Source organism: Megachile rotundata, chromosome 15 (assembly GCF_050947335.1).
Source record: "Megachile rotundata isolate GNS110a chromosome 15, iyMegRotu1, whole genome shotgun sequence".
In the NCBI taxonomy this organism is placed as follows: domain Eukaryota; kingdom Metazoa; phylum Arthropoda; class Insecta; order Hymenoptera; family Megachilidae; genus Megachile; species Megachile rotundata.
The window spans coordinates 13,779,746-13,804,502 of NC_134997.1; the positions used below are offsets into that span (position 1 = coordinate 13,779,746).

The 24,757-nt window shown below is 44.9% G+C and overlaps 1 protein-coding gene and 1 long non-coding RNA gene across 4 annotated transcripts in view; one reads left to right on the plus strand and one right to left on the minus strand.

Moving 5' to 3' along the window:
- Chi (LIM domain-binding protein 2 Chi) overlaps positions 1 to 24,757 on the minus strand; it is a 95,165-nt gene that overhangs the window by 66,306 nt on the left and 4,102 nt on the right. For all 3 annotated transcript variants that reach the window (XM_076540083.1, XM_076540081.1, XM_076540082.1), the window contains exon 2: positions 23,529 to 24,180. In XM_076540083.1, coding sequence (XP_076396198.1) covers positions 23,529 to 24,180 — 652 coding nt within the window. The remainder of the gene's footprint in view (positions 1 to 23,528; positions 24,181 to 24,757) is intronic.
- The window catches only part of LOC143265833 (uncharacterized), a 47,495-nt gene that overhangs the window by 16,041 nt on the left and 6,697 nt on the right, over positions 1 to 24,757 (plus strand). The window lies entirely within an intron of this gene.

Here is a 24,757-nt window from a genome sequence, read left to right on the forward strand (position 1 = left end):
ATACATACTAGCGTACACAGCGTTGGATGTGGTACGCGAAATGGTCGCTTGTGTGCAGAAATATGTAGACACCCCCTACGTACATATATAACGCGCATGTAAGATCATCTACAGGGTGAGATGTTCGAACTTGTATCGTCTTTATGGATTTTCGAGTCTCGATCCAGACGCTGAGTTCGTTATTCGAAGGAAGATCGAGTCCCCAAATCTTTAGGTAATTTATTTGTACGGGGATAAATCTGCTTGACAGATCTTTCGTCCTCTCGCGATAATCGTCGCAGCCGAAGAGACTGCTAATTTACTTAATTTCCTCGTGCGCTAACGACAGGTGTCCCTGGCGCCGCTTCCTCGTACACGATATTAAAGCATCGTATTTAAATACACGCGTGCATAATTCATGATCACGCGCAAATATCACGAGAGTCCCAACCTTTAAGGTCTCCGAACGTGGACAGAAAACCGTGACAGGCAGACAGACCCTCATGAATTATGGTCTATGCTCGATGCACATGTCCAACTTTGACGGTAACCCGTATCGACGTTGAAATTATCGCGTTAAGCGAACAGGTTTTCCAAATTAATAAGTAGAGAAAGAGATCAGTAGGACAACGTGGTTGTCGAAACAAGTTGAATTTTTAAACGAGAGGTGTAACTCGCGGCTAGGACGAAAGAGAGAGGATTAAAGGTTCTTAAGGGTATCAGAAGGTATCAGGAAGCCCGGTTACAAGCGATCGAAGACAGTCTTCGTCCAAGTTCCTCGTGAATGTTTGACGATGGAGCAAACGCGTGGTGGACGCGGCTTAAATCGATCAGCGTGAGTCAGAAGCAGCCTAAGAAACACGACTGGTGCATAGCCCGAGGGACGGTGAGCAGTGGCATGCAACAGGCCACTAGCTTCGTAGAAAGAGAAGCCCCTGTAGAAAGACTGTTCGGATCAAAGCACTTACGACGGTATTTATGCCCGTTCCTTCAACGGTCCTTTCCTTCGCAGGATAAAAACACCTTTCATTCATCGAGCGTGCACGGTCAGGTAATTATCGTGCCGCGTTTCCTAATTAAAATTGTTCCGATTACGTAGAAACTTTTCACCCCGTAAGGCTTGTTGCTTCTTGCAGTAACGCACGAAATATTTGTAATTAGATAGAAACGTTGTTTTATGGGTCAGTCGTTGATAACGAGATTTTCGACTGATTCGATTTCACCGCCACGAAACGGCAACGGGAAAGACGAAAGAACGATGGAAGTTTATTATAATTGTCGGACATCATTTCCTCGGTACTTTGCAAAGACGGACTTAACCCAATAACGTTGAATACGTTCGGCTGATGTCACCAACCGTGTGCGTCCTTTTCGCTGGCGTTTCGCGTAATTGCGAGGGTTAACGAAGTTAGCGGTTCGCGGTTACGATAATGTGAACGTCACAACCCCAATAGAGGAACGATCGCTTCTATCTTCGTCGCCTAGTGTTCTTGAAAATCACCTCAAAGGAAGAATTCGCTACTTGGTTGCGTTTTCTCTTTGTTCGTTAATCCTCCGTGGCTATCGGCTATTTCATTTGTTCTTGAAAATGATCCACCTTGAAACCGTGAGGCAAGTTCCGAATACGCTCGCTCCGAAGGCGAATACTTTTAGCATCGACCATACGAATCTATCCTATTTTTAACGAACAACTCCGAAGAAACCTAACCCGCAAAAAGAGCAGCAAAAGAAGAAAAGGGGAAACGGAGGTAAAAAAGCATACCCTCGAAAGACAATTCCCCGATCCTCGTGGAAAGGTCCCAACGAAGAATCGCGGCGATAATTTATCGAATCCGTCATAACCGTACAATAATTTACAGCGAAATTATGCAAACCGCGTGGGCGTGGCGTTCGATCGTGGAACAGTTGGGAAAAAGAAAAAAAGTAAAAGAAGGGAAAGAGAAACGAGCGTGTAACAGAGCTGGAATACGTGTTCGAGTGGTCGACGCGATCAGGGCACAACGCACAACATTGAAACCACAACCGGCTTCGTGAAACGAATGTATTTATACGGTTTTATAACTTGTCCAGGTTACACCCACTTCTTAGTCGATAGATTTTTCCGCTGAATGCCTCTGTTATCCCGAGTCTTGTACGACGGATTCGAGACGTCCCTGCGGGGAAAAAGGACGAGGGACAAGAATAGGTGGAGGGTCCGGGCCAAGGGGTGCAAGATGAAACGTAGACGCGTGTATTATTTTCGACGGAAACGTTCTCATCAAGATTGTTCGATGCCGAACGAGATTCTTCTGCCTTCGAAACGCCATTCGTAACAGTTTGGCCAGAGAATATTTCCCGAGAATATAAATATCTACCCCCTGTTTCGTTTCACTGATTTTTCTTTCGGATATTTGTCGAGACAAATTGCACACAAGAGTTTCAAACGATACCTAATGACTAGAGTCTTTCGTTGAGATGACAACTCGCTGACAGTTATAGCGTGAATTTTAGCTCTTTTGTTTCCGGAGTGACGACATAAAACAGAGGAGATACGTAGTCGCGTTTACTTGTTCTCCAAAAACACGCGACTTGAACATTCGTTATTCCCAGTTTTAAGACACTTGGTTTTATAAGAGAAGCGAATTAAAGAAACCAGCGTAATTATGATCTCCGAATCGGCGAGGAACAATGTCACCCAAATATTTGACGCGATGATATTGACCCGAACGAATACTCCAGCGTTGTCAAAGCACCGCTCCAAGGGGGCGAAATATTTTTTCGGGCTCGCTGCCAATTGCTGACGTGACCATCCACTGTGTCAGCAGTGCACGTCAGCGGCTTACGTAGCACGTACGGAAAAGGAGAACAGGAAATTTTTGTCGCCGACAAAAGAGAGAAGCTAGGCTAGTCTTTGCCTCTTTACGATACTGATCGTTGTAAAAATAGAACCATTGACAAGTTTACAGGCCGCGCGTGATTGATCGTTCGCCGTCGAATTTTATAGATTGCCAGAGTTCTTGAACGCGATGCTATTTCTAATCTTGCTCGTGGTTTTCTAGATCCTGTACCCTAGACCTCGCACATTGGCAAGAAAATTATTTCCCAACGAGGCGCTCGATATCTTCCCCTTCAAATTTCATGTCTTCATACGTTCGATATTCTCTCGAACTCGGTCGTTTTTATGAAAGCGTTATCAACCTTGTCTGCCTACAGCAACCGTAAGCGATATTACTAACGAAGCTTAATGAATTCGCAAGAAACGCGGTTTACCGAGAAAATCATCGATAATCTAACATGCTCGCTCGCTGTTGGAAACGCCTAACGAGGCCCGTGCCACGGGGCGCTAATGACATTAGCAAAACTGTCAGCGGCAAGAGATAGAGGCTGTAACGGGCCCGCTCATTGCCGGTGTAAATATTTATTCACGTTGCTGCCGGGTAAAATTGAAAATCTTCATAATGCGGTGCCACCGCGGCGCATACTAAGTCTCGTATTAGCATATATCGCTTAAATCTTGATTCGTGTTTACGGTGGGATCGCGCAAGGAAAAAGGTTGCCTTTGAACGTAACCATTAGCCACGAGGAGGAATAACGCGAGGGATTTCGTCTAATGAAATCACCGGTTCTAACTATACATTGTTCCCTCGTAATTTCATCGGATAAAGAAAGAAAGGGAATTATGATTAAAGAGTGGAACGTATTAAACCTTTGCACTCTAAAGTATGCTTCCCACAAATAAATGATTGGTATCTTTATTTAAATATAGAGGCGTCTTTATAGCATCCCTAGATTATCCTCTTACGTTTCTCGAAGAAGCAATTACAGTCGTTCAAATGTTCAATTTACGCGGCGTAATCCGCATGAAATACCAGTAAATTAAAACTTAGCTCCTCTCCCTGTTGGAACATTTTCTACTTTGTGTGTTAATACAAGGGTTCCAATACTTCTCGCTCTATGTAAAGTTCATGGTTTCTATCGGCGCTCGATAACAGGCTCTCGTAAATCGAGGGCTAACGATAAACGTATCGTTTGTCCGAGTGTGCTACTTTGTGATCGTTAAGTCGAGAAAAGTTTCGCGCGAAGGAAGTGAGAACCACTGGCGGTAGCGTTGCACGACAAGTGCATCGTTGAACGTGTATGAGTGGCACGTTTACATATACACGTATCCCTGACGATGTTCCGTGCACGTACACGGAACATGGCAGCAGGCGGCAGTGTGCACGGTGTCGATGCGAATGTAGAGTCACCGACACTCCTCGTCCTTTCATCCTGTACAGGGTGCTTCAAAAACGACTGATATTCCATAAAAAGCTGCAGTTTATTTTAAATCGATGCTATTCGAATTCCCTACCCCTAATTAATCTTGGCTCGTATCAATTTCAAGTTATTTTAATTACCGTATTAATAATCAAATTGGTTCCGAAAAGGACTTCAATCAACGACCGTAAAGGTACTATGTTAATTAAATTTGTTAAATTAAGAGGCCATCCACTCTCCGATTTATTATGTTAAAATTTGCAAAATACCTTTTAATGGATAATAAGCAATCGGAAATCAAAGCCCCGTATTGCGGGAACATCCTTTCACAGCTGCGCAAATGGGCGCAAAAATGTGCAACAGAAAAGCGTAAAACACGTAAACGGTGTGTCCTAAAAAGACAACGGAACAAGAAGCGAAGATTCGTCGTAGATTTTCTCCCTCTCTTATGAAGCAACGCCTACTCACCGGTAAAGAATTACCTTCGAACGAGAGAATATAAATGTGCGATCGATAAATTCTCCGAACGTGCATCAACGACTCCATTTTGCACAAATAACGTATATTTCCATTAATGAAGTGCCTTCGCCAGGCTGGCCTCCCTTGTTCCCTTGTAAAACATTAATGTATGCCGCAGTAAAACGTTCCCCTCGTCGCGAGAGGTGGAACAGGGTAGAAAAAAAAAACCGGAAAAACGGGCGAATGCAACGTACCTACTACGATGAGTAAATACACGGTTTTTCGAAACGAAAATTGTTCGCGTCGTGCACCGTTACGAGCATGCAATTAAATTTCATCAGAACCGGGAAGATCCTCCTTGGTGGCTTTTGGACGAGGGTGCATATTAGGGGATGCTCGCATTCTTCGACAGCGTTTATACTGTGCATCGTACTCGGGTGCTCTCTCGTTCTGAAAGGTAGTCACGCGTTGTACTGGCAAACGTTAAATCATCGTGGGCTGAATCGCCACGCGTTACATTGCCACGCGATCTGTTGCGCGGTAGAATCGGCCGAGGAAACCGCAATAAATAAGTTGAACGCAATTTCGTCGGAAAACTTTTTTCGCGATCTCGTTCCCTATTAATCTCCCGTAATCTTTCCGCGCAACAATTTTCCATTCTCTGCCGCGATACCGCAAGACGATACTGGCAATCTCTTATTCGAATTTGAAGATCGCAAATCCCCGGCGATAAAAAATCGTTAAAACGATTCTCGGTTTGCAGAAAACGAAGCAGCTCGTAAATCCTGTCCTGCTATAAAAGTTCCGGGCACCGCTATCGCCGAACAAGAAAAGAGATTGATAGTTTACAAAATATTTCAGCTTCCACTGTTAGGTGACTCACCCTGTACATGTACCAGGAATAACGCGTGTATACATAGAAACACGGATACGTGGACCAACACACGTGTCCCGTACATAATGAGATATAACGCGTACACGTTTACCAGGTATCGCGCGCGCGTGTATAGGTGAGGCAAGAGAAAGGGCAGCAGGGTGTAGAAGGGGAAGAAGAGGTGGGAAACGAAGAAGGTGGAGGTCGACGAAGGGTGGGATAAAAGGGGGGAAATGGAGGAGGTGGTGCACGGCGAAAAGCCGCGGCGAAACTATTGTCCGACGATGTATTAACGAGCAGCGATGCTATTGACGCGGAATCGGTTCGGGCGTTGGGAAAAAGCGGGACAAAAAAGGAGAAAGAAAAAGGTACGAGGAAAAAACGCACCCGGTGAATATGCACGTGTCGGGTCGAACTCGTCGGTGTTGGACCTAGAGAGCGCGGATGTTTCGGATAAAAAAATATAGGAAAATCATGACACGATGCGCTATGAAATCCGGCGGAGTCGGTGCTCGGGATTCGTCCGACGACGCTCGAGATCTTCGTCTTATTCTCTCGCTCGTTTTCAGATTTCGGGAAGACGTTTCGACAAAATCGATACCGGCGAATCTTTTCAGCCTACAGCGTTGTCAGCGCGTTTGTCCTTGATTCCAGTGTTCTCGAACTTGGTCGAGATCGTTCGAGCCAGTCATTCAACGCGGATTCGTGACGTAGAAGTAGATTTTCGGGATCGAATCTTAAAATAGAAGATACGCGCGTCGGGTCTGCAAGGGAACGAATGGAAGAGAATCGAGGACGGAGGCGAAAATATTAATAAACATTTTTTTTATCCTTCTTCTCCAGCCGTTTTTTATGTTTTTGCTGGACGTGCAATTCAGCGTCGCGCGGCCCTTTCGAGAGGGTAAAATATTGCACCGGGCGAACGACAGAAAAACGGAAAGACGGACAATTATTGTCCCGGATAGTACGATTCCAGGCTTCCATGAACGGAGACCAATTCATTGCCACCTAGTTGGAAAACTTCGACGTTCCCTGTTTCTTCTAACGATTTTCCATATTTTCCGACGGCTATATCGAACGGTTAGAACTGTCCCGAATTTTATATTATACCCTTTACGCTTCTCTTTGAAAGTTTTCGCTGGTACAGCTTAAAAAGACGATACGATGTTAACGTACGATTTAGACGCTTCGATGTAGTTGCCACAATTACTTTTCTATGACCAACTTTTCTGAAATACAGCAAAAGTCAAGAAACGATGCTCGACAATGGTCGACAGTGGTTGCGCAAGGAATCGGGAAGATCGATACCGAGATTCGATAGCGAGCGTCGTCCGCCTAAAAATACAACGAATTCATAAAACGCGTCTCTCTCATCGGATGCGTGTACGCGGCGATTTTACCAGTCACGTTCTAAAAATTCGCTCGTGCCTTTCTTTCGTAACCCGACGCCAACTTTACTTACGGAATATTTCTTCGCCGAGCATTAGAATGGCAAAGCAGTTTCACAAAATCGACCCAATGTCGCGTTATCGACGATCGTAACGTCGCACGCGATTCGTAAAACTTCCCAAAGATTCTTTTCCTTCGGACAAAATTCTTGACAGAAATATTCGATAGGTTAATTGTCGAAAAAGTTCTACTTTAAAAGTGGAGAAAGATGAGAAACGTGTACATCAAGGGGTACGGTTAAGACTTTAGAAGAAATGCCTGCGGGGGTGGAGTTCGAAAGCAATATCCGAAAGCAATGGAAGTAAACGGTAGACACGCGTGAGTCAAGTTTCGCGGATCGATCGATAAATGGCGAGAATGATAGCGCGACTTCGTAACGACGTTACGATCTCGTCGAAGATCTGAATTGGTTAAAGCTCGCAGAAACAAACGAGCGTGAACAGACACACGCCACGAAGCGGAGAACAGAAAGGCGGCTCGAAGAAAAGCGCGCTGGTGGCAACGAAGCCACGACAACGACAACAACAACAGCAGCGGTAGCAGAAGGAAAAGAAGCCGAAGAAGGTTGGAGAGGAAAAGAAGGATACAACAAAGGACAATAGTTGTTCCGGTAGGAGCAACGTGAACTTTTGCGCCATGGGACAATGCTATCGCCGGCAGCTACGATGGACTAAACCTTGCCAGCTTTTACATCAGGATCTCGTCCTCCGTGAGTCTCTCCCTTCTCCTCTGGTTCGCGCACACACCTTGCCCACCACCTCTGCTTCTGGTTCACCTGGCTGGCGAGGTGAGAGCCGCTTCCGAGAACGCATCTACATCTCGAGAAACCGGCCGAATTTTTATACTTCTAGACGGCGCGGGCCCGAAAACAAAACCACTGCCAATTACCGCGAGGGACCTCCGAATGCCCGGAGACGAGTCCCTGACGGCAGCTTAGAACTCTCGACCTATATCTTATCGATATCGATCTACCGATAACGAATACGTAACCTCCGATCGATTCGTTAATGGAATTTTGTGACGTCCCGTTTTTGCGTCACTGATTGGATGACCCCGCGACTACACAGTCCATCTCCGTTTTACGTACAGTCAACAACAAGTCTGCTCGAGAAAAATACAACCGAAGCGAAAGACTCGTTCCTTCATTTCTGGGGATTTTCGGAGATCCGCATTTGGACGCGGATTAAGATCGAGAACATATGAATCTGTGGTCTCAAGGTTTCGTAGACCTTGAGATTCGAAGGTCCACGGAAGCTAAGCTACTCGAAGGCAGGGAAATTAAGAAACGAATTCAGAAATTTTGAGAATGTGAAAACACAAAAGTTTAAAAACTTGGAAAACTTCCAAAAGTATAAAAATTTGTGGATTTGTAAACTTTCAAGTTTACCTTGCGTATCGAAAGAAAAGCTGCAGCCGAGTGTACGAGCCGCTTGTGCTACTCGGTTAATTGACGCTTAATTGGCCGTAATTAAGTTAACTTCGCGAGCACGTGGCCCCTTCGCTCGCTGCAGATTGGCCACGCGTAAACAACGCGGTTTAAGCAATTGTTCGAGGAGAATTTAGAATGCGCGCGCGATTTGTTGACGATTCACCACGCCTGTTTAGCGTCCACTTCCCGTACGAGCGATCTTCATGATTCGATTAAATAGCTTACGAAATTCGCTTGCAACATTGATATTCGAGTAGCTTTTAACTGTTCGTCCGGTAACAGGGCTGCTGATTGACATGCAAAAGACGAGTCCAAACGTCTTGCTTGTTTCTTGCATTCCTTCCAACATTGTTGCAATTTCCATGTCTTATCGAAGAGACAGGAATCGTACGGCGAGTGCATACGGATGGCAATTTGCTTTCAATTAATTCGTCATAGGTTAAACTTGTTCTTAGTACACGATAGCGAAATAGAAAAATTAGATTCTTAATTAAATAATTGTAAAGGTTGTACTGCAGAAAGCACTACCAATGCTTTATTTTAAGAAAAAATGTACCCGTAACGTAACCGCGGAATGTAGATTGGAATCTAACGAAGGTTCGGTCGTGCGTAAGAATCGAATCGGTGGACACGCGAGATTCTAAGGAAACGGAGCGCACGCGTTGCCATCGATCAAGGATACCGAAGACGAAGGATACTCGGAGACCTCGAGTCAGGGTCAGCCGAGAAGGTGGCGACCTAACCTCAAATCCCAGCCAGGTAATTCACCTCCACCTTGAATTCCGGCGTCTCGTGCGTATATGTAATCACCTGTCGCCGATGGAGACTGACCTTCTCCGCACACTTTCGCCCGCTTCACTTCACCGTGAAGCGAATACATTTGCATCTCGTTTCCTTCCAATATATTTTTCTCTCTTTTCCTCCTCTTCTTCGACCGTCCCCCTCCGGCTTTTCATTTTTTTTCTCTTTTCGTTCGTTCGACAAAAGACGGGATGTTCGACGTCCTTGGAAACTGACTTGCCTCTCACGGTGTACAGCAGCACGGTATAATCCCTTGTCCTTGCGCGTGCTGTGTCCGTTTTTAGATCGACGCGATTCTTTCTCTATTTTTCACCGAGCAAAACGCGTTAGATCGTCGCTAGTTGACGGATTTGAAGAAATAACCGCTAAGTGTTGTAAACCTTATTATTGCGCCCTTGTGTTTAATCGCGATTGATGGCTCAAGTTTCGGCACAGGCCGTAATCGATGCGAAATTGAACGCACCTCACCAGGAAATAAAGTCGTTCGCTCCCTTTTTTGCATCGAACCTGCCGAGATCACTGACACTCGCGGGATGAGAGGTCGACGCAATAATTAATCATTCGTCTCCGAAGCGGCGGCAAAAAACCGACAGCCGTAACGTGAACGGGGTACGAATACCGGCATCGAGAGCGAAAACATCGACACGCGGCAAACGAACCGTCTCTTAAGAGCACGGTGATCGCTCTCGTATTCCACATGAACGCGACAGAGTATCGCCTTTAAGAGGACAAAAAAAATTCGGCGCCTATGCGTGTACGCGAGGTAGAAAAAACGTCGGAAGAACACGAGGTTCGTGTCGCCGCTTTTTCTTTCGTTTGTTCTGAATGGATCCGAGGAAAAAAGTGAGAACAATCTTTTTTCCTTCTGGTGTAACACCCTTTTTTGTGACTCTATCGCTTGTAAAAAAGATAGAGGTAACAGGATATCGGTAGCGACGAGTATGTATCTCTGTCTCTATTCGAGTCTCTTATCTCGTCGAGTCGCGTCAATAAAAAGCGTTGAATCCTTAAAGGGAAACGTGACACCGTGTTCGGAATTCCGTGCGGATGAAAGAAATGTAAATACGATCTATTTAGCCGGTTCTTGCGACGTGGCGCCAACCCTGCTGGTTTCGCGAATTAACTCGTTCAACGTATCGTTTTCGAACCGTATTCGAACACCTCGACCTACCGGACAATCGAAAGCGTATATATACGTCATCGGAACAGTTAACAGGAGAAAACGGTCCTTCGAGACATTCGCGGAGAAATCAATTAAGCGTAGCCATACGATATCCGATCTCTTTCTTCTTTTCGCTTCGGCACTCACGATTAGCCACCTTGATTCCGTTTTCATCGCGTGCCGGATTAATGAAGCGGCACCGAAAGGAACCGAAAAGAATTCAGGTACGCGGACAGAAAGAGAAGAGGCTGCAGGCGTAGAAAAGGAAGCTGTTAAGGCGAAACGAGGAGCAGAAACACGCGAGAAGAGAGCTTTAAAAGGCAATGGGGGCGACAAAAGTCGGCTAAAAGCGCCACGGACCGCCGGTAGGCGCATGAATAATAATCTGTGATTAATAGAGCGCTAAGCTGCCGGTGACTCGCTGCATGAATGGACGTAGTACTATTAAGCGGCGCGTATATCATACCTGTGGCGATACCGCGTACTTTCGTGTTATTACATCACACTTTACGAACGGAATTCCACCCAGCCAGGAGAATATCAACCTCTTACCTTTTCGCACGATTCCAATATCCAAAGCTTCCAAATACATATCTAAATTTCCAAATTAACAAATTTACAAACTCTTAAAACTCTTGCCAAAACCTCGAATCTCCAAATTTCCAAAAGCCTGAACTTCCGAATTCTCAAAGTATTATCTACCGTCGATGGTATTCGAGACTTTGCGTAATCCTCCATTTTATTAAGCTCCCAGATAAAATATAAGGTATCGTTTGTAACGTCGTTTTATAATTTACTCGTTACAGTACACACAGCTCGTAAAGTACAGAGGAAATGGCGAGCAAGGAAATTTTGAATTTACGATAGAAATTTGATATGTTACGCCAAAGTTACAGGAGTGCATAGAGGGTTAATACTGTTTGAAGCTTTCGTGTGTAAGCCGTATCCAAAAGGAAACTATTCCTATGATCGTATCTGGTACACGAATATGAGTTCTGTATAAAGAGTACACTGATGAAGCTGCAATGTTACTACTCCAATATAATATGCTTATATTCCGAGCAGTATTAACTGTAATTAAACTGAGGTAATTCCGAAGCGTGAATTTCGAAAAATTTAGTATGTAGCAATAAATGTATGTGAAATTTTAATCTGAATTAAAATATTAATTTTACAAATGGACGCGAGTTCGATCGACGAACATAATTCGCGAACATGCGATGCGTTGGAATGATTTGTGAACAGCGCGAATGAACCTAAACGTGGTTACCATTGCAATAACAATAGCAAACAGACGGCCTGGCCGTTAAGTTATAATTACGTCTAAATGCCGTGGCAAATTGTGCCGTTTTATTGGACGATTTGCAACGCGCGACAAATGTTTGTCAAAATAATGCATGATAACACAATTTGCAGTGCACGATGACTGTTGCGAACCTCCCTAAATCTGTCCTCGATATCAGTTCCCTCTTTCCGCGTACACGAACTAAGGTTATTTCGTGAGAAATAATTTTTTCATCTCATACGTTAATCCCGTTGAGCGCGTTTCGCAAAAACTTTTTCAATCTTCGCTACAATTTGCAACGAAATCACCCTGCATTACCGTAATCATCATCAAGAATACAGAGAACCTTCAAAGACGCGCAGTTTCGAGTAAACTACCTGTGTCGGATGAAGTAAAAAGGGAAGAATCAAAGAAACGCATTCAATCGTAATATTATTCAGCAAGAAAAAAGGAGGAGAACATTAACCTCCGCGGTTAATCTCGTCATCAGTCATTCCACGTCATCGTTTCAGGCGCCACCTAATTGGCACTCCGGGCTTTTCCACCCAGACCCGATTCGTTACGTCGTTACGAATGTTAATGCACCCGATCAGATCAAGCTTGCGATTCGAAAAAATCTACGAGCACCGGTATCTTTATTTCTTGACCTAACAGCATCGAATATTAACGATAAATATATGGAAACTTTGCCATCTCATCCAAATATCTCGTTCGAAGTATCGCTTTTAGCAGACCTAACGCGGAATGTTACTACTAGCATATACCGCAGCACTCTAGGGATTAGTATTTTCACTACCCCGTTAAATTCTTCTGAAGCTCTACCTCGGCCTCGATAAATCTAACCTGTTTGATATTTAGCCTCCTCCGTACCTCTCGCGAGTGGACCCAAGTTCGCTATATTTTCCGAAAGTTTCGGGACCTTCTTGCGGATGCATCGAAAAGCGTAGAGGAAGGAAGTGCATACGGAAGCGTGGTAATTTCGGTTCTAACCGTGACCACGGTCATCGGCTGGTGGTTCGCCTACGTAATACGTAGTAGTACGTATAAGTGGTAGGTAGGTAGGTAGGTAGGTAGGTATGCGCAAACAGCAAACAAGAAGTAGCTACCGGCTGCTTCCACAGGTGGTCGTGTCACGAACTGACCCCACTCCAACCCTCTGTTACCCTCTCTTGCTCGCACTCCTACTTCCTTTCCCTTCTCTATCTCTCGCGACTCTCCAGAGTCCTGCTTGACCCGTGGCACGTCAGGTTAGCTGTGTAGGTCGCTAGTAGGTCGAGCGCATCGTGGAAGGAACGAGAGGAGGCGAGTTCGCGAGTGGCCACGTCGATTCGTAACGCTGTCCTACACTCGCCTTACCTTGTCGACCTTCTTCCAACCCCTTATTTCCGTCGATATCTTGCGTCAACAAAATTTCACCCCGCTAACGAATTATCGAGTGGGAATCTCGAGTACTCGAAGATTTTCATACGAGTAATTTGGTCAACCAAGCACCCTTGATCGCGTAACGTCACTGTAAAATTTACACGCCCCGTCTAGGGAGAATTTACGATCGTGGCCGTAAAATTCTCTAAGTGGCCGCGCGTTGCGTACAGCTCTGTAACGGGAAGTCAAGGTCGTGTAACTTTATGTTGCCAATCTTCGGATGAAAAAGTAATCGAGAATTTTCCGTGAAAGCGTATATAGAAGCCGTCTAAAGAGTTTAACAACCGAGAAAAACCTCTAATTAAGGTGTCTGCCGGCTGTGCTCGGGGCCAGAGCCACCAGCAGTGATCTAACGCAGTGTCCCTTGTTCGTAGGATTATCCTAATCAGCTGAAATTAGAATGACGCAATTCGAAGCGAACGTTAACGACGAGCGCAATTGAAAGCATTATTCCACGCATATTCAAACGAAGGAAGCTACTTCCTCCGTTGCAGCGAGCATTTAAAAGCGTGCATTACAAAGCAAGGTTTTGCCAGTAATTTTACTCTAAACACCCTCTCGTTGCTAAATAAACCCTTTTATTACGCAACATTTCTACTAATTCCTGCAACTGTTTAACCGCTGCGAAATTACGCCACAAACAACGACAAATATTCATCCGCTGTTGCCCTAGATCAATCCTCTTACGCTGTAACAAATCTTATTTGCCACTATCGAATATTTGGTCATTCAAGACCCAACTTCAGATCTTGTTAAGACTACGATATTCCTGAAGATTAAAAGAGAGATGGATGTGCTCGAACGTGCCGAAACAGGGCGAACGAAGTAGATAGTTATGTTAATAAAATTATTACGTCGAGGGATTACTAATCCGCGGTGTATCGTTTGTTCGATTCGGCATTGAAGGTTGCCGGCGTCGAAACGCAAATGGTCCAAGGGAAACGTTTCGAGTTGGTAGGAAGTCTGAGGGCAAAGGGAGAGAACCGGGTTGCATCGCACGGTTGCCCGGTTGCTTTCACTCGTAGGATGCTGAAGGCACTGCGGTTGCCATGGCAACCCACCACCACCGCAGCCCGATGTAATTATTTGAAAAACGCCCGCCGCAACCCCATCCACCTTCGCCTACCACCCCCGCGGGGGTTGCTTGGTACAGGACGATGCAAAAGTAGCCGCGATATTTTGCATCGAAACCCCCCGGTCGCGGGATGCATCCCCTTTACCGAAACGCGATTCGAACTACCACTGATACATATCTCCAAAATAAAGAAAACACTCGTGAAATATTTGACAAAATTCTCTATTCGATTTAATAAACCGTGTCCATTCAGCTTCGAAATCTATTAGCGCAGCTATCGATTTTTCGCTAATAACCGATATCGAAATAAGCTGTTATCGATAACACGTTAATGATGTCGGTTAGTAGGTGTCCGTTCAGTATTCCAGTTTGAATAATCAAAATCCTAATCGTATTACTTAACGATCGTAAACGATCGGGTGACGGGTTCTTCCTGAGTCGGTGAACACCTACCACGTGTTCGAGGCACGATTTAATTGATCCGTATCTGTTTCCGGAAGCCGTATCCTACGTTATTGGTGCGTGGCAATCGCGTGGCACGCGTCACGAATTCATTAACTCGCCTCGAGATATAATTCCATCGGATATACCTCCGGTCGTGTAACATTATTATCTTGCACCTACCAGTTTTATCAGTGGACGATGCCGCCTCTACGAAACCGCGACAGCCACTTAAAATCTTGTTCACCGCGGTGTCCATCACTCTTTCTCGGTCGGTGCTTTAATTGCCGGCATTTTAATCGCGGTACATCATTCCGTTATTGCGGAACAAATTGCACCACGATTGGCTGCCATTTACCTCTCTCTCCCTTCTTCTATCTTGGATAGAGAAACCTAACGAATGCCTCGAGAATTTGAAGGGAATATCTCGAAAAATACCGGAATTTCTCGTTCTTGAGGTCTCGCTCGAGACGCAAATGTCATTTTGTTGCTAAAACGCTAATCGGTGGATAAAATAATATTTCTTCGCTTTATCGATCAATGGACTTTCATATGTTAATTAAAATCAACAGATAATTGATAGGAAAATAACTAGTCATTGTAGGTGATTTCATGAATTACAACATGAGTGAGAAAGTTAGAAAATTGCTCTTGATGGAGAGTGTACGCGTGTTGCACCCCTCTTCCTACTCTTCCTGTCTACCTGAATGCTCGACGATCTACATAATACCCGGTTGTCGAAGTCAAAAATCGCGGGCAGAAAATTGATCACGAATCAAAGTTGAAGCTAGAACAGGTATTATATTAGATCGATCTAAAATTACCGTTTAATGAATTCCGATAAAAAAAAAGACGAGCACATTCGGTCTCTGATAATTATAATCGGCACGAGCTTCTTCGAGGCACTTGACGGTCGAAATAAATGCGATAATAATTCTATTACAATTAAACCGACTACATCCTCGGGCATGAAGCGGGGAAAATAATGTCCGCGCGTGTACAACGTAATTTCATGGATTTGATTGCTGCTACAAAAGAATGAAAATATAACGAGGCAAACTTATCAATTTAATTGCTTCATTGATTCTCGCGCTTGGCAGGGAACGACCGTGGCGCAGCATCATTATTTTTAATGCAACCGTCTAGTGGTCATAAATAATGAGCGAGGGTGTTGTGTTTGTATAAAATTTCGTTCGATGGGATTATTCGTTTGTCGCTGGGATAACGGGTAAAAATGAATGTTTTCGACCGTGACACGATAATTCGAGGCGAAAGGGATTTTATCTATCTCTGGAGAAATCGACTTTAATAAACACCAAATTTTTACTACGTTAATACCGTTTTTTTATCGCTTCGATACCGTGCCCGTTTTACGTAATCTCGAAATTGAGCCGAAATTGAAATGTTGATTACGAAAGAGCCTCCTTTTTTAAGGCCACTGGAAGATCTGGTTTCGACGCTCACGTGACTCGCAATTACAACGGTACGTCCAATTACGGACGCGTTAATGAGTCCCAAGTGAAATCAGGTAGAAAAGACGGGATTAGTTCCCTCGATCGGCGATGGAAAAAGGTGCTTAAAAATGATAATTAGTATTAACACCTTCTCGACGTTTCATGGGATTTTTGACTCTGGCAAGTCTGCGTTACGCGCAAAATTATTGGTAACTAGCTATATTTTTATAGCTAGTGTACAGAATTTACGATTTTCTAATTTAAATCAACGACGTGATCAGTATAAGGGAACATATGATATATTCGGAAATAGCAACGGTATAAATGGTGGGCAGCAACGGTACATCGACTCTATGGAAAGGAAGAAAATCGAAAGGGCATCGGTAAGCCTGTCTCCAGCAACGTGACGAAGGTGTTCGCGAAGAGCGAGAGGCGAACGAGAAGGTGGTCCAAAGAGAAGACGAAGAAGGAACAAGAGGAAGAGAGAGAGAGAGTTAGAGAGGTCCGTGGCGATGCTCACTTGTTGCTCGCTCGACTAATTGCCAAGTAATTGGCCCCGTACCCCCGACTCGTATAAAGTTTGCTTCATTGTCTTTAATAACGCCGTGACCTGCGCTAATGGCTCACGTCGCATTCGTCGGCCGTGGTAGGGGGATGAAAAGAGAGGCGAGGAAGGGTAAGCAAGCTTTCGACGAGAAGGATCGAGTAACTCGCGAAGAAAGAGCCGGAAATTGTTGAAGAAATGGAAAACGCGACGGGAAACGCGCAAAGCCGAACGAAATAACGATTTCCCGTGGAATTTGATCCTCGTTGCGGCCGTTGAACACTCGATTTCCTATTCTTTCTTTCCTCGAGCCGCTGTTAATTGTTTCACCCGTTCGAGTTCGCCAAGTTCCTACGAATCGAACAAGGACTTTCAATCGAGTCTTTAACGTAAACCAACTATGCCGAGAAACTCTGATTGCTCCTTCGGATCGCCCGTGAAATACCCGTATCGCTTTTGTTTTTACGTAATATTTAAACCTTGCTCTCTTCGTTGGAGCTTCCTCCACAGATCCTTACATACTTCTTAATTTCTTTTACCTACCACTTTTATAATATCAAGAAATTCCAACAAATCTAGTACGTTTTCGACATGTTCGAAAGAGGGAGCCAGCGCGCACGAGCCCTGGGCCCCGGGAACGAGGACAATCCGTCTATGACCAGATGTGCGATTGTGCCAAGAATTGAGAGTGACTCATTCCCTGGTGGCACGTAAGGGAGGCACAAACGTTCGAGGACCGATGCAGATGCACCGAGAACGCAGCATCGTGGCTAATTGTTTCTACGTGGCCATTTGTCGCGTGTCCTTTATTTATGGAGGTCCAAGGTTTCCCTACTTCCCCACTAAATTATACCGATTTTTCAAATTGACTCGTCCGTTTGCAAATGAGAGAAATATTCGTCAGAACCCGTCCAGCCATTTTATCGATCAGGAATTCCTGAAGACGGCGAACCTTGAAACAGCGCCGATAAATTCGATCGACGAACAGGACGGAAAAAGCATCGTTTAGAATCATCGTGGGCGGTCCGAGAAATAAATGTCCACGCTAAATATTCGTATACACCTCGAGACTGGTTTAGAATCACGACTTAATACGAACTTCGAGATACTCGAGTAAAGTGTTCGAAGGCGTTCAAATTTCGAGCAAAAGAATTGGTTTAAAAAAAAGTTGTTTCGTACGGTGAATAAAATCGGAAGCGTTTCGGTGGACGGTCGATGAATAAAGAATGCAAACGCATTCTAATGTAACGAATAGCAAGAGCGGCCAGATAGCTCCGTGGGTCGCTGACCATACCCAACATTTAACGCTGGTGTACCGTTACACGCGGTCTGCGGGGTGCCAATCGTTTCTTATCCGGATTAAAACTCGTTAAGGCACCCTGTGCACACCCTCCGGGGTCAAAACACTTTATGACGGTTAATTTATTCTGGCCGGCGTTCAGGTAACGAAAGACGCAACCTGACCGCGACTCGTCCTTTCGCTTACAAAATTAACCAAAAATATCATCTCCTCTACATCGACGATTACGGTATTTATCCTCCTTGATAGCGATTCACGCGTGTCCATTCATCGACTGCAATTGGATTAAACGCTCGAAAGTGTAGGGTATACAAGGAAGTAACGTTCTCGTGGCGCAGGAAGATCCTTACATGGCCAGGACAGGACCGAGGGCAAAGGATAAGAGAAAGAAGGAGGAAGAGCGGGAGACAGAATCTTAGCGACGCGCCGGCTAGACGGCATCGTAAACTTTCGTCGAGGAACTTTTGAATTTTAGTAAGAGCCTCTCTCTTTCTCTATCTCCGTTTCTCCCTCCGTTCACTAGAGCTCATCTTGGCCTTATAAATTAGAGGTTCCCATTCTCCGTCGTCGATTCGCTGAATCCTGTTCAGCGCCGATTACGAATGGAACTAGCTACCGTACCGAAAGATAAAAACCACGGAAACCAGCGATTCCCAGTCGGGACGGACAGAGGTCGCCAGGAGTATCGAAAAAAAGGACACAGGCTTGCTTCCTGACCGAGCAATAACGGCCAAAGAATACAGGCAGTCGATAATACGCCACGGTACTATTCGGTGGCTGGAAAGTTCCAGTTGTTGACCAGGTGAGCGAATCTGCTCTCCGATGGCGTGTACTTCGCTCGTTGCTCTCTTAAGTTTCCAAATGGCTTTATCAAGATCGCGAACAACGACGATGGTTAATTTTTCGGCGAGGGTAAATTCTAAGACGCCGCTGACGGTATCGCCGTTCGCGGAAAATTACCAGAGCTTCCTGATAGCGCAACGCGTGACGACCGAACACGCGTCGATAAAACGCGTGGTAAATTATCGCTAGGCCATGCAGCGGTGAAAGGGATTCCACGGCATTTCGAGTAAAGAACGATATTCGTCAACGACGCAACAACGACTAGACGACGCCTGGTTGATGCACGAGACAGCTATCTGGAGACCTGACCGTTTGATCGTTGCTCACCGTGTACTTAGCATAGAAACGTCCTTCCGGGTCATAGGTATTCAGATTTTCTGTTTCTCGGCACCCAGTTTCCTCGAGGATTCGCGAAGGGTGCCGGTAGCTAGTATTGGGTGGTCCAGAGGGGGACAAGGGTGAAGCAGCTACATCGGAGGAAGGGGTTCGAAGAGAGAAGAGGTGGATCATGGCAGTAAAGGAAGCAGAGACAGACGGCTCTAAGGAGGAAAAGAGCTGGAACGAAAAGAGTGGAAGAAAAAGAGACACGAAGAGAGAGAAAGAGAGAAGGTGAGAGGGGATAATTCCACGGCTAAATATCGGTAAAAATCAATACTATCTCTTTCCTCGGTGCACCGCCATCGCGGCTAATAATGCACGAGAAGAATATGGACCCTCCTGGAAAAAAGAACGACGTATCGTTTTTTCCAACTTTCGATCTTTGTTTCTTAGCTATCCGTTTGTGCGTCTTCGACGACGGAAGTTCCGCTGGCCATCGATCGTCGATTGAACGTTTTGGCCACCACGCTACCGCTTCGAAGTCGTCGACGCTCTCGTCGGCTAATGTTTTTATTTTTAACGAATCTTATCTGTCTCTTTCGTGATATCTTCTCGTTTCCCTTATCGGATCATTTCGAGCACCTCATAAGAGCACTCTCAATTGGATAAACCAAAAACTTTGCAACGTAGGCGAACTCCTATACTTTTATTTTTAAACGCGGACAGAATTCTCCCTAACAGCTGATACGATTTACAACGTCGCAACCGAGTTGGTAATTGTTGTTCGGTATTAATTATGCTGGCCCTTTTTCTCCAACGAAATGCATAACTGCAACTGCACGACTCTCGTGTAACAAATTAATTAACAATTAATTAATAATAGTATTTCCAGGCGCAACGAATTGAACCGAAGTTATAAATATTAATTTAACTCGAACGCGAGCTACGATTCGTACGTGTGAACTTTAATTACACCTTTTATTTTTATCGGCGAAGTTACTCGTGGGTTATTAATTATCAACTACTGAAAACACACCGTATCAACGAGAAATCTTTCGATCAAATTCGATGGTTTTCCGCTATCCTTTGATATAGCTTCTATTTAAAATTCCTCACGATGCTGCAAGAAAACCTAACGTAGAATCTCCTATCCTCGCACGTTAGGTCTCTTAATAAGTCGCTTTAATCGAGGAATGGTACCTCGATTGAAAAGTTTAACTAAAAATTGTGGATCGATCGGAAGCCCTCGCGTATACACCTGACCGAAAACCGAGATATTCTACGGGTTACCGATCAATTACCATTACCCGTTTCGAGAACGCGGTACAAACAGACCCTCCTTGCGGCCAAGCGACCGCTATAAAGCGATACGAATTTCTCGTGCTCGTTTTCTGAAACGTTAGCGGGAGTAACAGCGTGGAACCACGGCCTCGACCACGACCTGAGACAAACGGTATGGAAACGCGCGCCATCGATGGCCAATGCTCGCGAGGATCCCTTTTACACACGCGAACGGCGTAAACGCTACGCTCGGCGGACGCACGAGCTGCTAGGGCCCAGACCGACGACGGATCGCCACCCCATCCTCGATTTTCTACCTACACCTATACCACCCCGTCCCGTCCCATCCCTTTGCCCTACCCCCCTCCTCCAACCTCCACCTTGCGCTCGCTACCCAAACCCCTGGAAGCAAGGAACAGCGGGAGAGGGTAGCTACAGGATTCGAGCGGTTCTCAATCAACTTTTACATTTTCCAAAAAATTTATTACTTCAGATTTTTCCTATCATATAATTTCATGAGTGTTGGCAAATAAAAAGAAATATTAATTTAACCTCTGCACGGCAGACTTTTATGGATCAGTAAAATAGTTGAGATTTCTGAGTTTGACTTTTGAATCTCGAATTTCAGGGAAAATGATTTGTGAGAAAGCTGAGTGCAAAGGTATAGGGCGATAATTTAATTCGAAACTGTCTAATTGAAAAGTCGAGTATTTCTGAAATATCGATACAATCGAATTCGAAGAATCGCGAAAGCAATAATAGGGCCGATAGGAAAAAGGAGAAAAAAGAAATTCGGTAACCATGATATTCACGAAAAATTAAAAGCCAGGAAATATGAGAACCTTCGTGCCACCCTTGCACCCCTCGAGCTCCCTCCACTCGTTGGTTCACCCGTCCTCCGTAACACGGGGTGGCTAGGAGGCTTTAGGGAGAAAAGGGGAGGTGGGTCGCGTACTACCTCCTACAAAAGCATAGCGTCACCTCCCGCGGTACAATCCCTGCCAAGATCGTGACACGCCGTTATTTTATCCTCGAACTCTACTCTCCCTCCCTTCGCTTACCCCTTTTCAAACAATACGCGTTGCTGGTTACAATGCAATAAAAACAAAGAAAAAGAGAGAAAGAAGGCACGAAAAGAAGAGAAACGACGAGAAGGAACAGACTACAAAAGTCCACTTCATTCTCGTTAATTTATCTTACTGCAATTTCTTCGTCGTGGAGTGAACTTGCCACGAAGAATGGAAGGGGAAAGTGCGAACTAAGTTGCGACAGGTAGACAATTGTTCAACGTCGAGAAAATTATAGGGCTACCTGGGGTTAATTAAACCTTGACAGAAATTAAAACTCGTATTAAGTGACTCGCATACTCCCTCCCCTTGCTGATCGTATCGAACAGAGATAAATTCGACTGATCGACTTTCTTCGCAGTTAATAAATCCTATTAAAATTATCAATGTATCGAAACCTATCGAAATATGCATGTTCCCAAATTATACGATAAAATGTTTAACAAAGTTTCTTTATAAAATGAGCAAAAGTACTTGCAGTCGTCGCTTAAATATGGGTAAGCGAAGCATTACAGAAGAACCGAAGTATCGGCTCCTCTCGATCATTCGATATTCCTCCAATTTAAATTAGAACTCTAATTCTGGGAACATCTTACGATCGCTAGAAACAAACAGCCGAGACTAAGGGTACCATTAGCGGTACATCAGTTTTCCCTCAACAGTTTACAGAGATTCGCGGCACTTATAAACTTGGAACGTACGTGCCCACGCATTGTAGGTTTCCGATACGCGAAAACATCCACAGTTTCAGACTGTAAAAAATTATTAACGTTCGATATCTACCGATCTGGTCAGAGATAAACGAGGAGCAAGTTTTATTTTAATCCAGTCTCTAAAGTATCGGTGCAAGGAAATTCTACGCCCTCGGTTCGTTTTAGAGTCACGCCTCTAAAGACGTTTGTCAGAGAACTATTTGGAAAAACTGGTTCACGGTGATCTAAGTGGACCGGTCAACCCTCCGGATAAGTTATAGCATGTTTCAGCAAACGTAAGGTACTGGTTTAGAGGCATAGAAACAGCGAGAACGTGGATAACGCGAATTTTTCGAACGCATCGATAATCTAGATCGCAGATAAGCGAATCAGTGACACGGCTGCCAAGTTTAGCACGGAGAAATTCACTGCTGGCGCCGTTCATTACAGGTTTCTTCGTCTGCGCGGCCAATCCTGGCTCGTTTCGTTCGCAAAAACGATACTTAACAACGAGACAATATGTTTTCGCACGGTCTGGCAACGAACGAAGAAAAAGTTTGGCAACCGGTTAAGAAAAATGCACGCGCAATCTCGATTTCATACAATCTGATTTTACCGACAGTGCTTCTCAACAAATTACGAGAAACTCGAATTCGTTCGAAGACTAGTCGCAACAATTTTTAACGCCTCGTAGACGGTACATGCTTATCGTGTAAACTAAAGAAAGCTCGTTTCGAACGTAACCGATTTCGAGAACGAGTTTGCCTGGCAGAGCATCGAGGACGATGCAAACGATTCAAGATCACTTCCAGAGGGCAAGAACGCTGCCCTGTCGAAGCAGGATTATCAGGCAAGAATGCGGACTAACCGGGACGCGAGTGATAAATAATGGTAGCTACCTGTGAACCATGTTATCTAGGAATGTTTAGCAGCCTGACAACGTTCGACACGTTGCTTTACACGTTAATGATGACGAGTTTTTGAATTTGCCGGGCAAAGCAAAGATAGCTTGTCGATGATATCGCGATCGAGAAATAAGAGAACACGAATTTGTTCGTTTTGCATACTCTGTACGAGAGTTTTACGTTTCATACGCGCTGTGTCATTGCTGCGTGCAATGTTCCTCCCTTACGCTACACTGCTGAGCACGTTTTATTTTTGCTCGAGACGAAACGATTGAATAGCATGCACTAATTTCATTCGCTAAGATCGTGGGTACCTTTTCGACTTAATACAGTTGCTTATCAATTAAGGATCTGACCGTTAACCCTTTTGCGAACAATTTCTCTGGATCCTCATTCTTTGAAAACGTTTCCGGAATAAAAATTTATACAAGTTTAAACGTAAAAGCATGGGTACGCCATAGCCCATAATTGATAAGCAAAGGATGAGAAAAATGAAGATTGCAAAGACTCACCCTTGGTCCATTCTGTCGACGGGTCCGCCAGGTCCCATCATCGCGGGATGACCCGGCCCAATGGGTCCTGTCATCGGATGACCGGGTCCAAACGGACTGCCCGGCGGCATACCGTACTGGGGTCCACCGAACGGCTGGCCGTGCGAAGGAAAGTGAGGATTTCCTGCTCCAGGAGGTACGAAAGGTGGTCCCGAGGAGCCGGGTCGACCCACGAATTGTGGTGGTCCACCGGAAGGCGAGCCGAACGGGCTTGGTCCAGGTCCATTGTAAGGAGGTCCAGAATTGTTTGGCGGTGGAGGGAACCCCGAGGAATTCGGTGGTGGTCCTGGACCAGGGGTCGAGGAACCGCTCGGCGCGGGTGAGGCAGTGTACTGAGGCGTCGCGGAACCGGGAGGTGGACCTTGATAAGGTGGTGCACCCGCCGGACTACCGGCACTACCGGGAAAAGGACTCGGTCCTTGAAAGGCTGCATTGCTCGGTGGACCACCTGAACTATTATAGGGACCAGAGCCAGGGCCACCACCCTGACCAACGGAGTTGGGTGTAAAGGGTGATGCCTCCGAGCCCGGCGGCGGGCCCTTCCAAGAGGCTGGTGTTCCTGGATCCTCCAGTGTGGTGGTGGCTGCCAATGGCGTATTTAGGCGGCTACAGCCTGAAATTTCAAAATTTAGCATTTTAGTTATGTGTCGATACTTTTGGTTGTCTGGTTAAAGCAACCGATAAGGGATTTGATCCTGCACTATGAAATTATAAGCAACAAAGTATGCTTTGGTATCATTTACAATAGACCAACAGATATTTCTTGTAACAACAAAGATATCGCAGCAAGAAAGTTAATATTTATATGTCCCAGCAGCAAAGATTTTAATACAACAATATCTGCTCATTGACTGAGATACAACACAATCCTAAAATTGCCAGTATGCATCTGTTATTGATACGATAGCTTCCTATTGCTTATGTAACTTTTGCTAGTATCGCTTTAAGATATTACGTAGTTGCTTTCTTTTCTGCACAATAAAATTTATGCACAAACCACAGGTTGATTATTGCATCTACATTCTGTACTAGGTTTCATTCATCCTACTTGTACCATGAATCAAAAACAGAATCTGTTGATACAATGTAAACAATACCCACAAAACTTTGTACGCTCGTGACAAGAAGTATTTACGGTACTACTGAATGAAATTTGTTATAGAACTAAGGAATAACACGATTCCTTGATA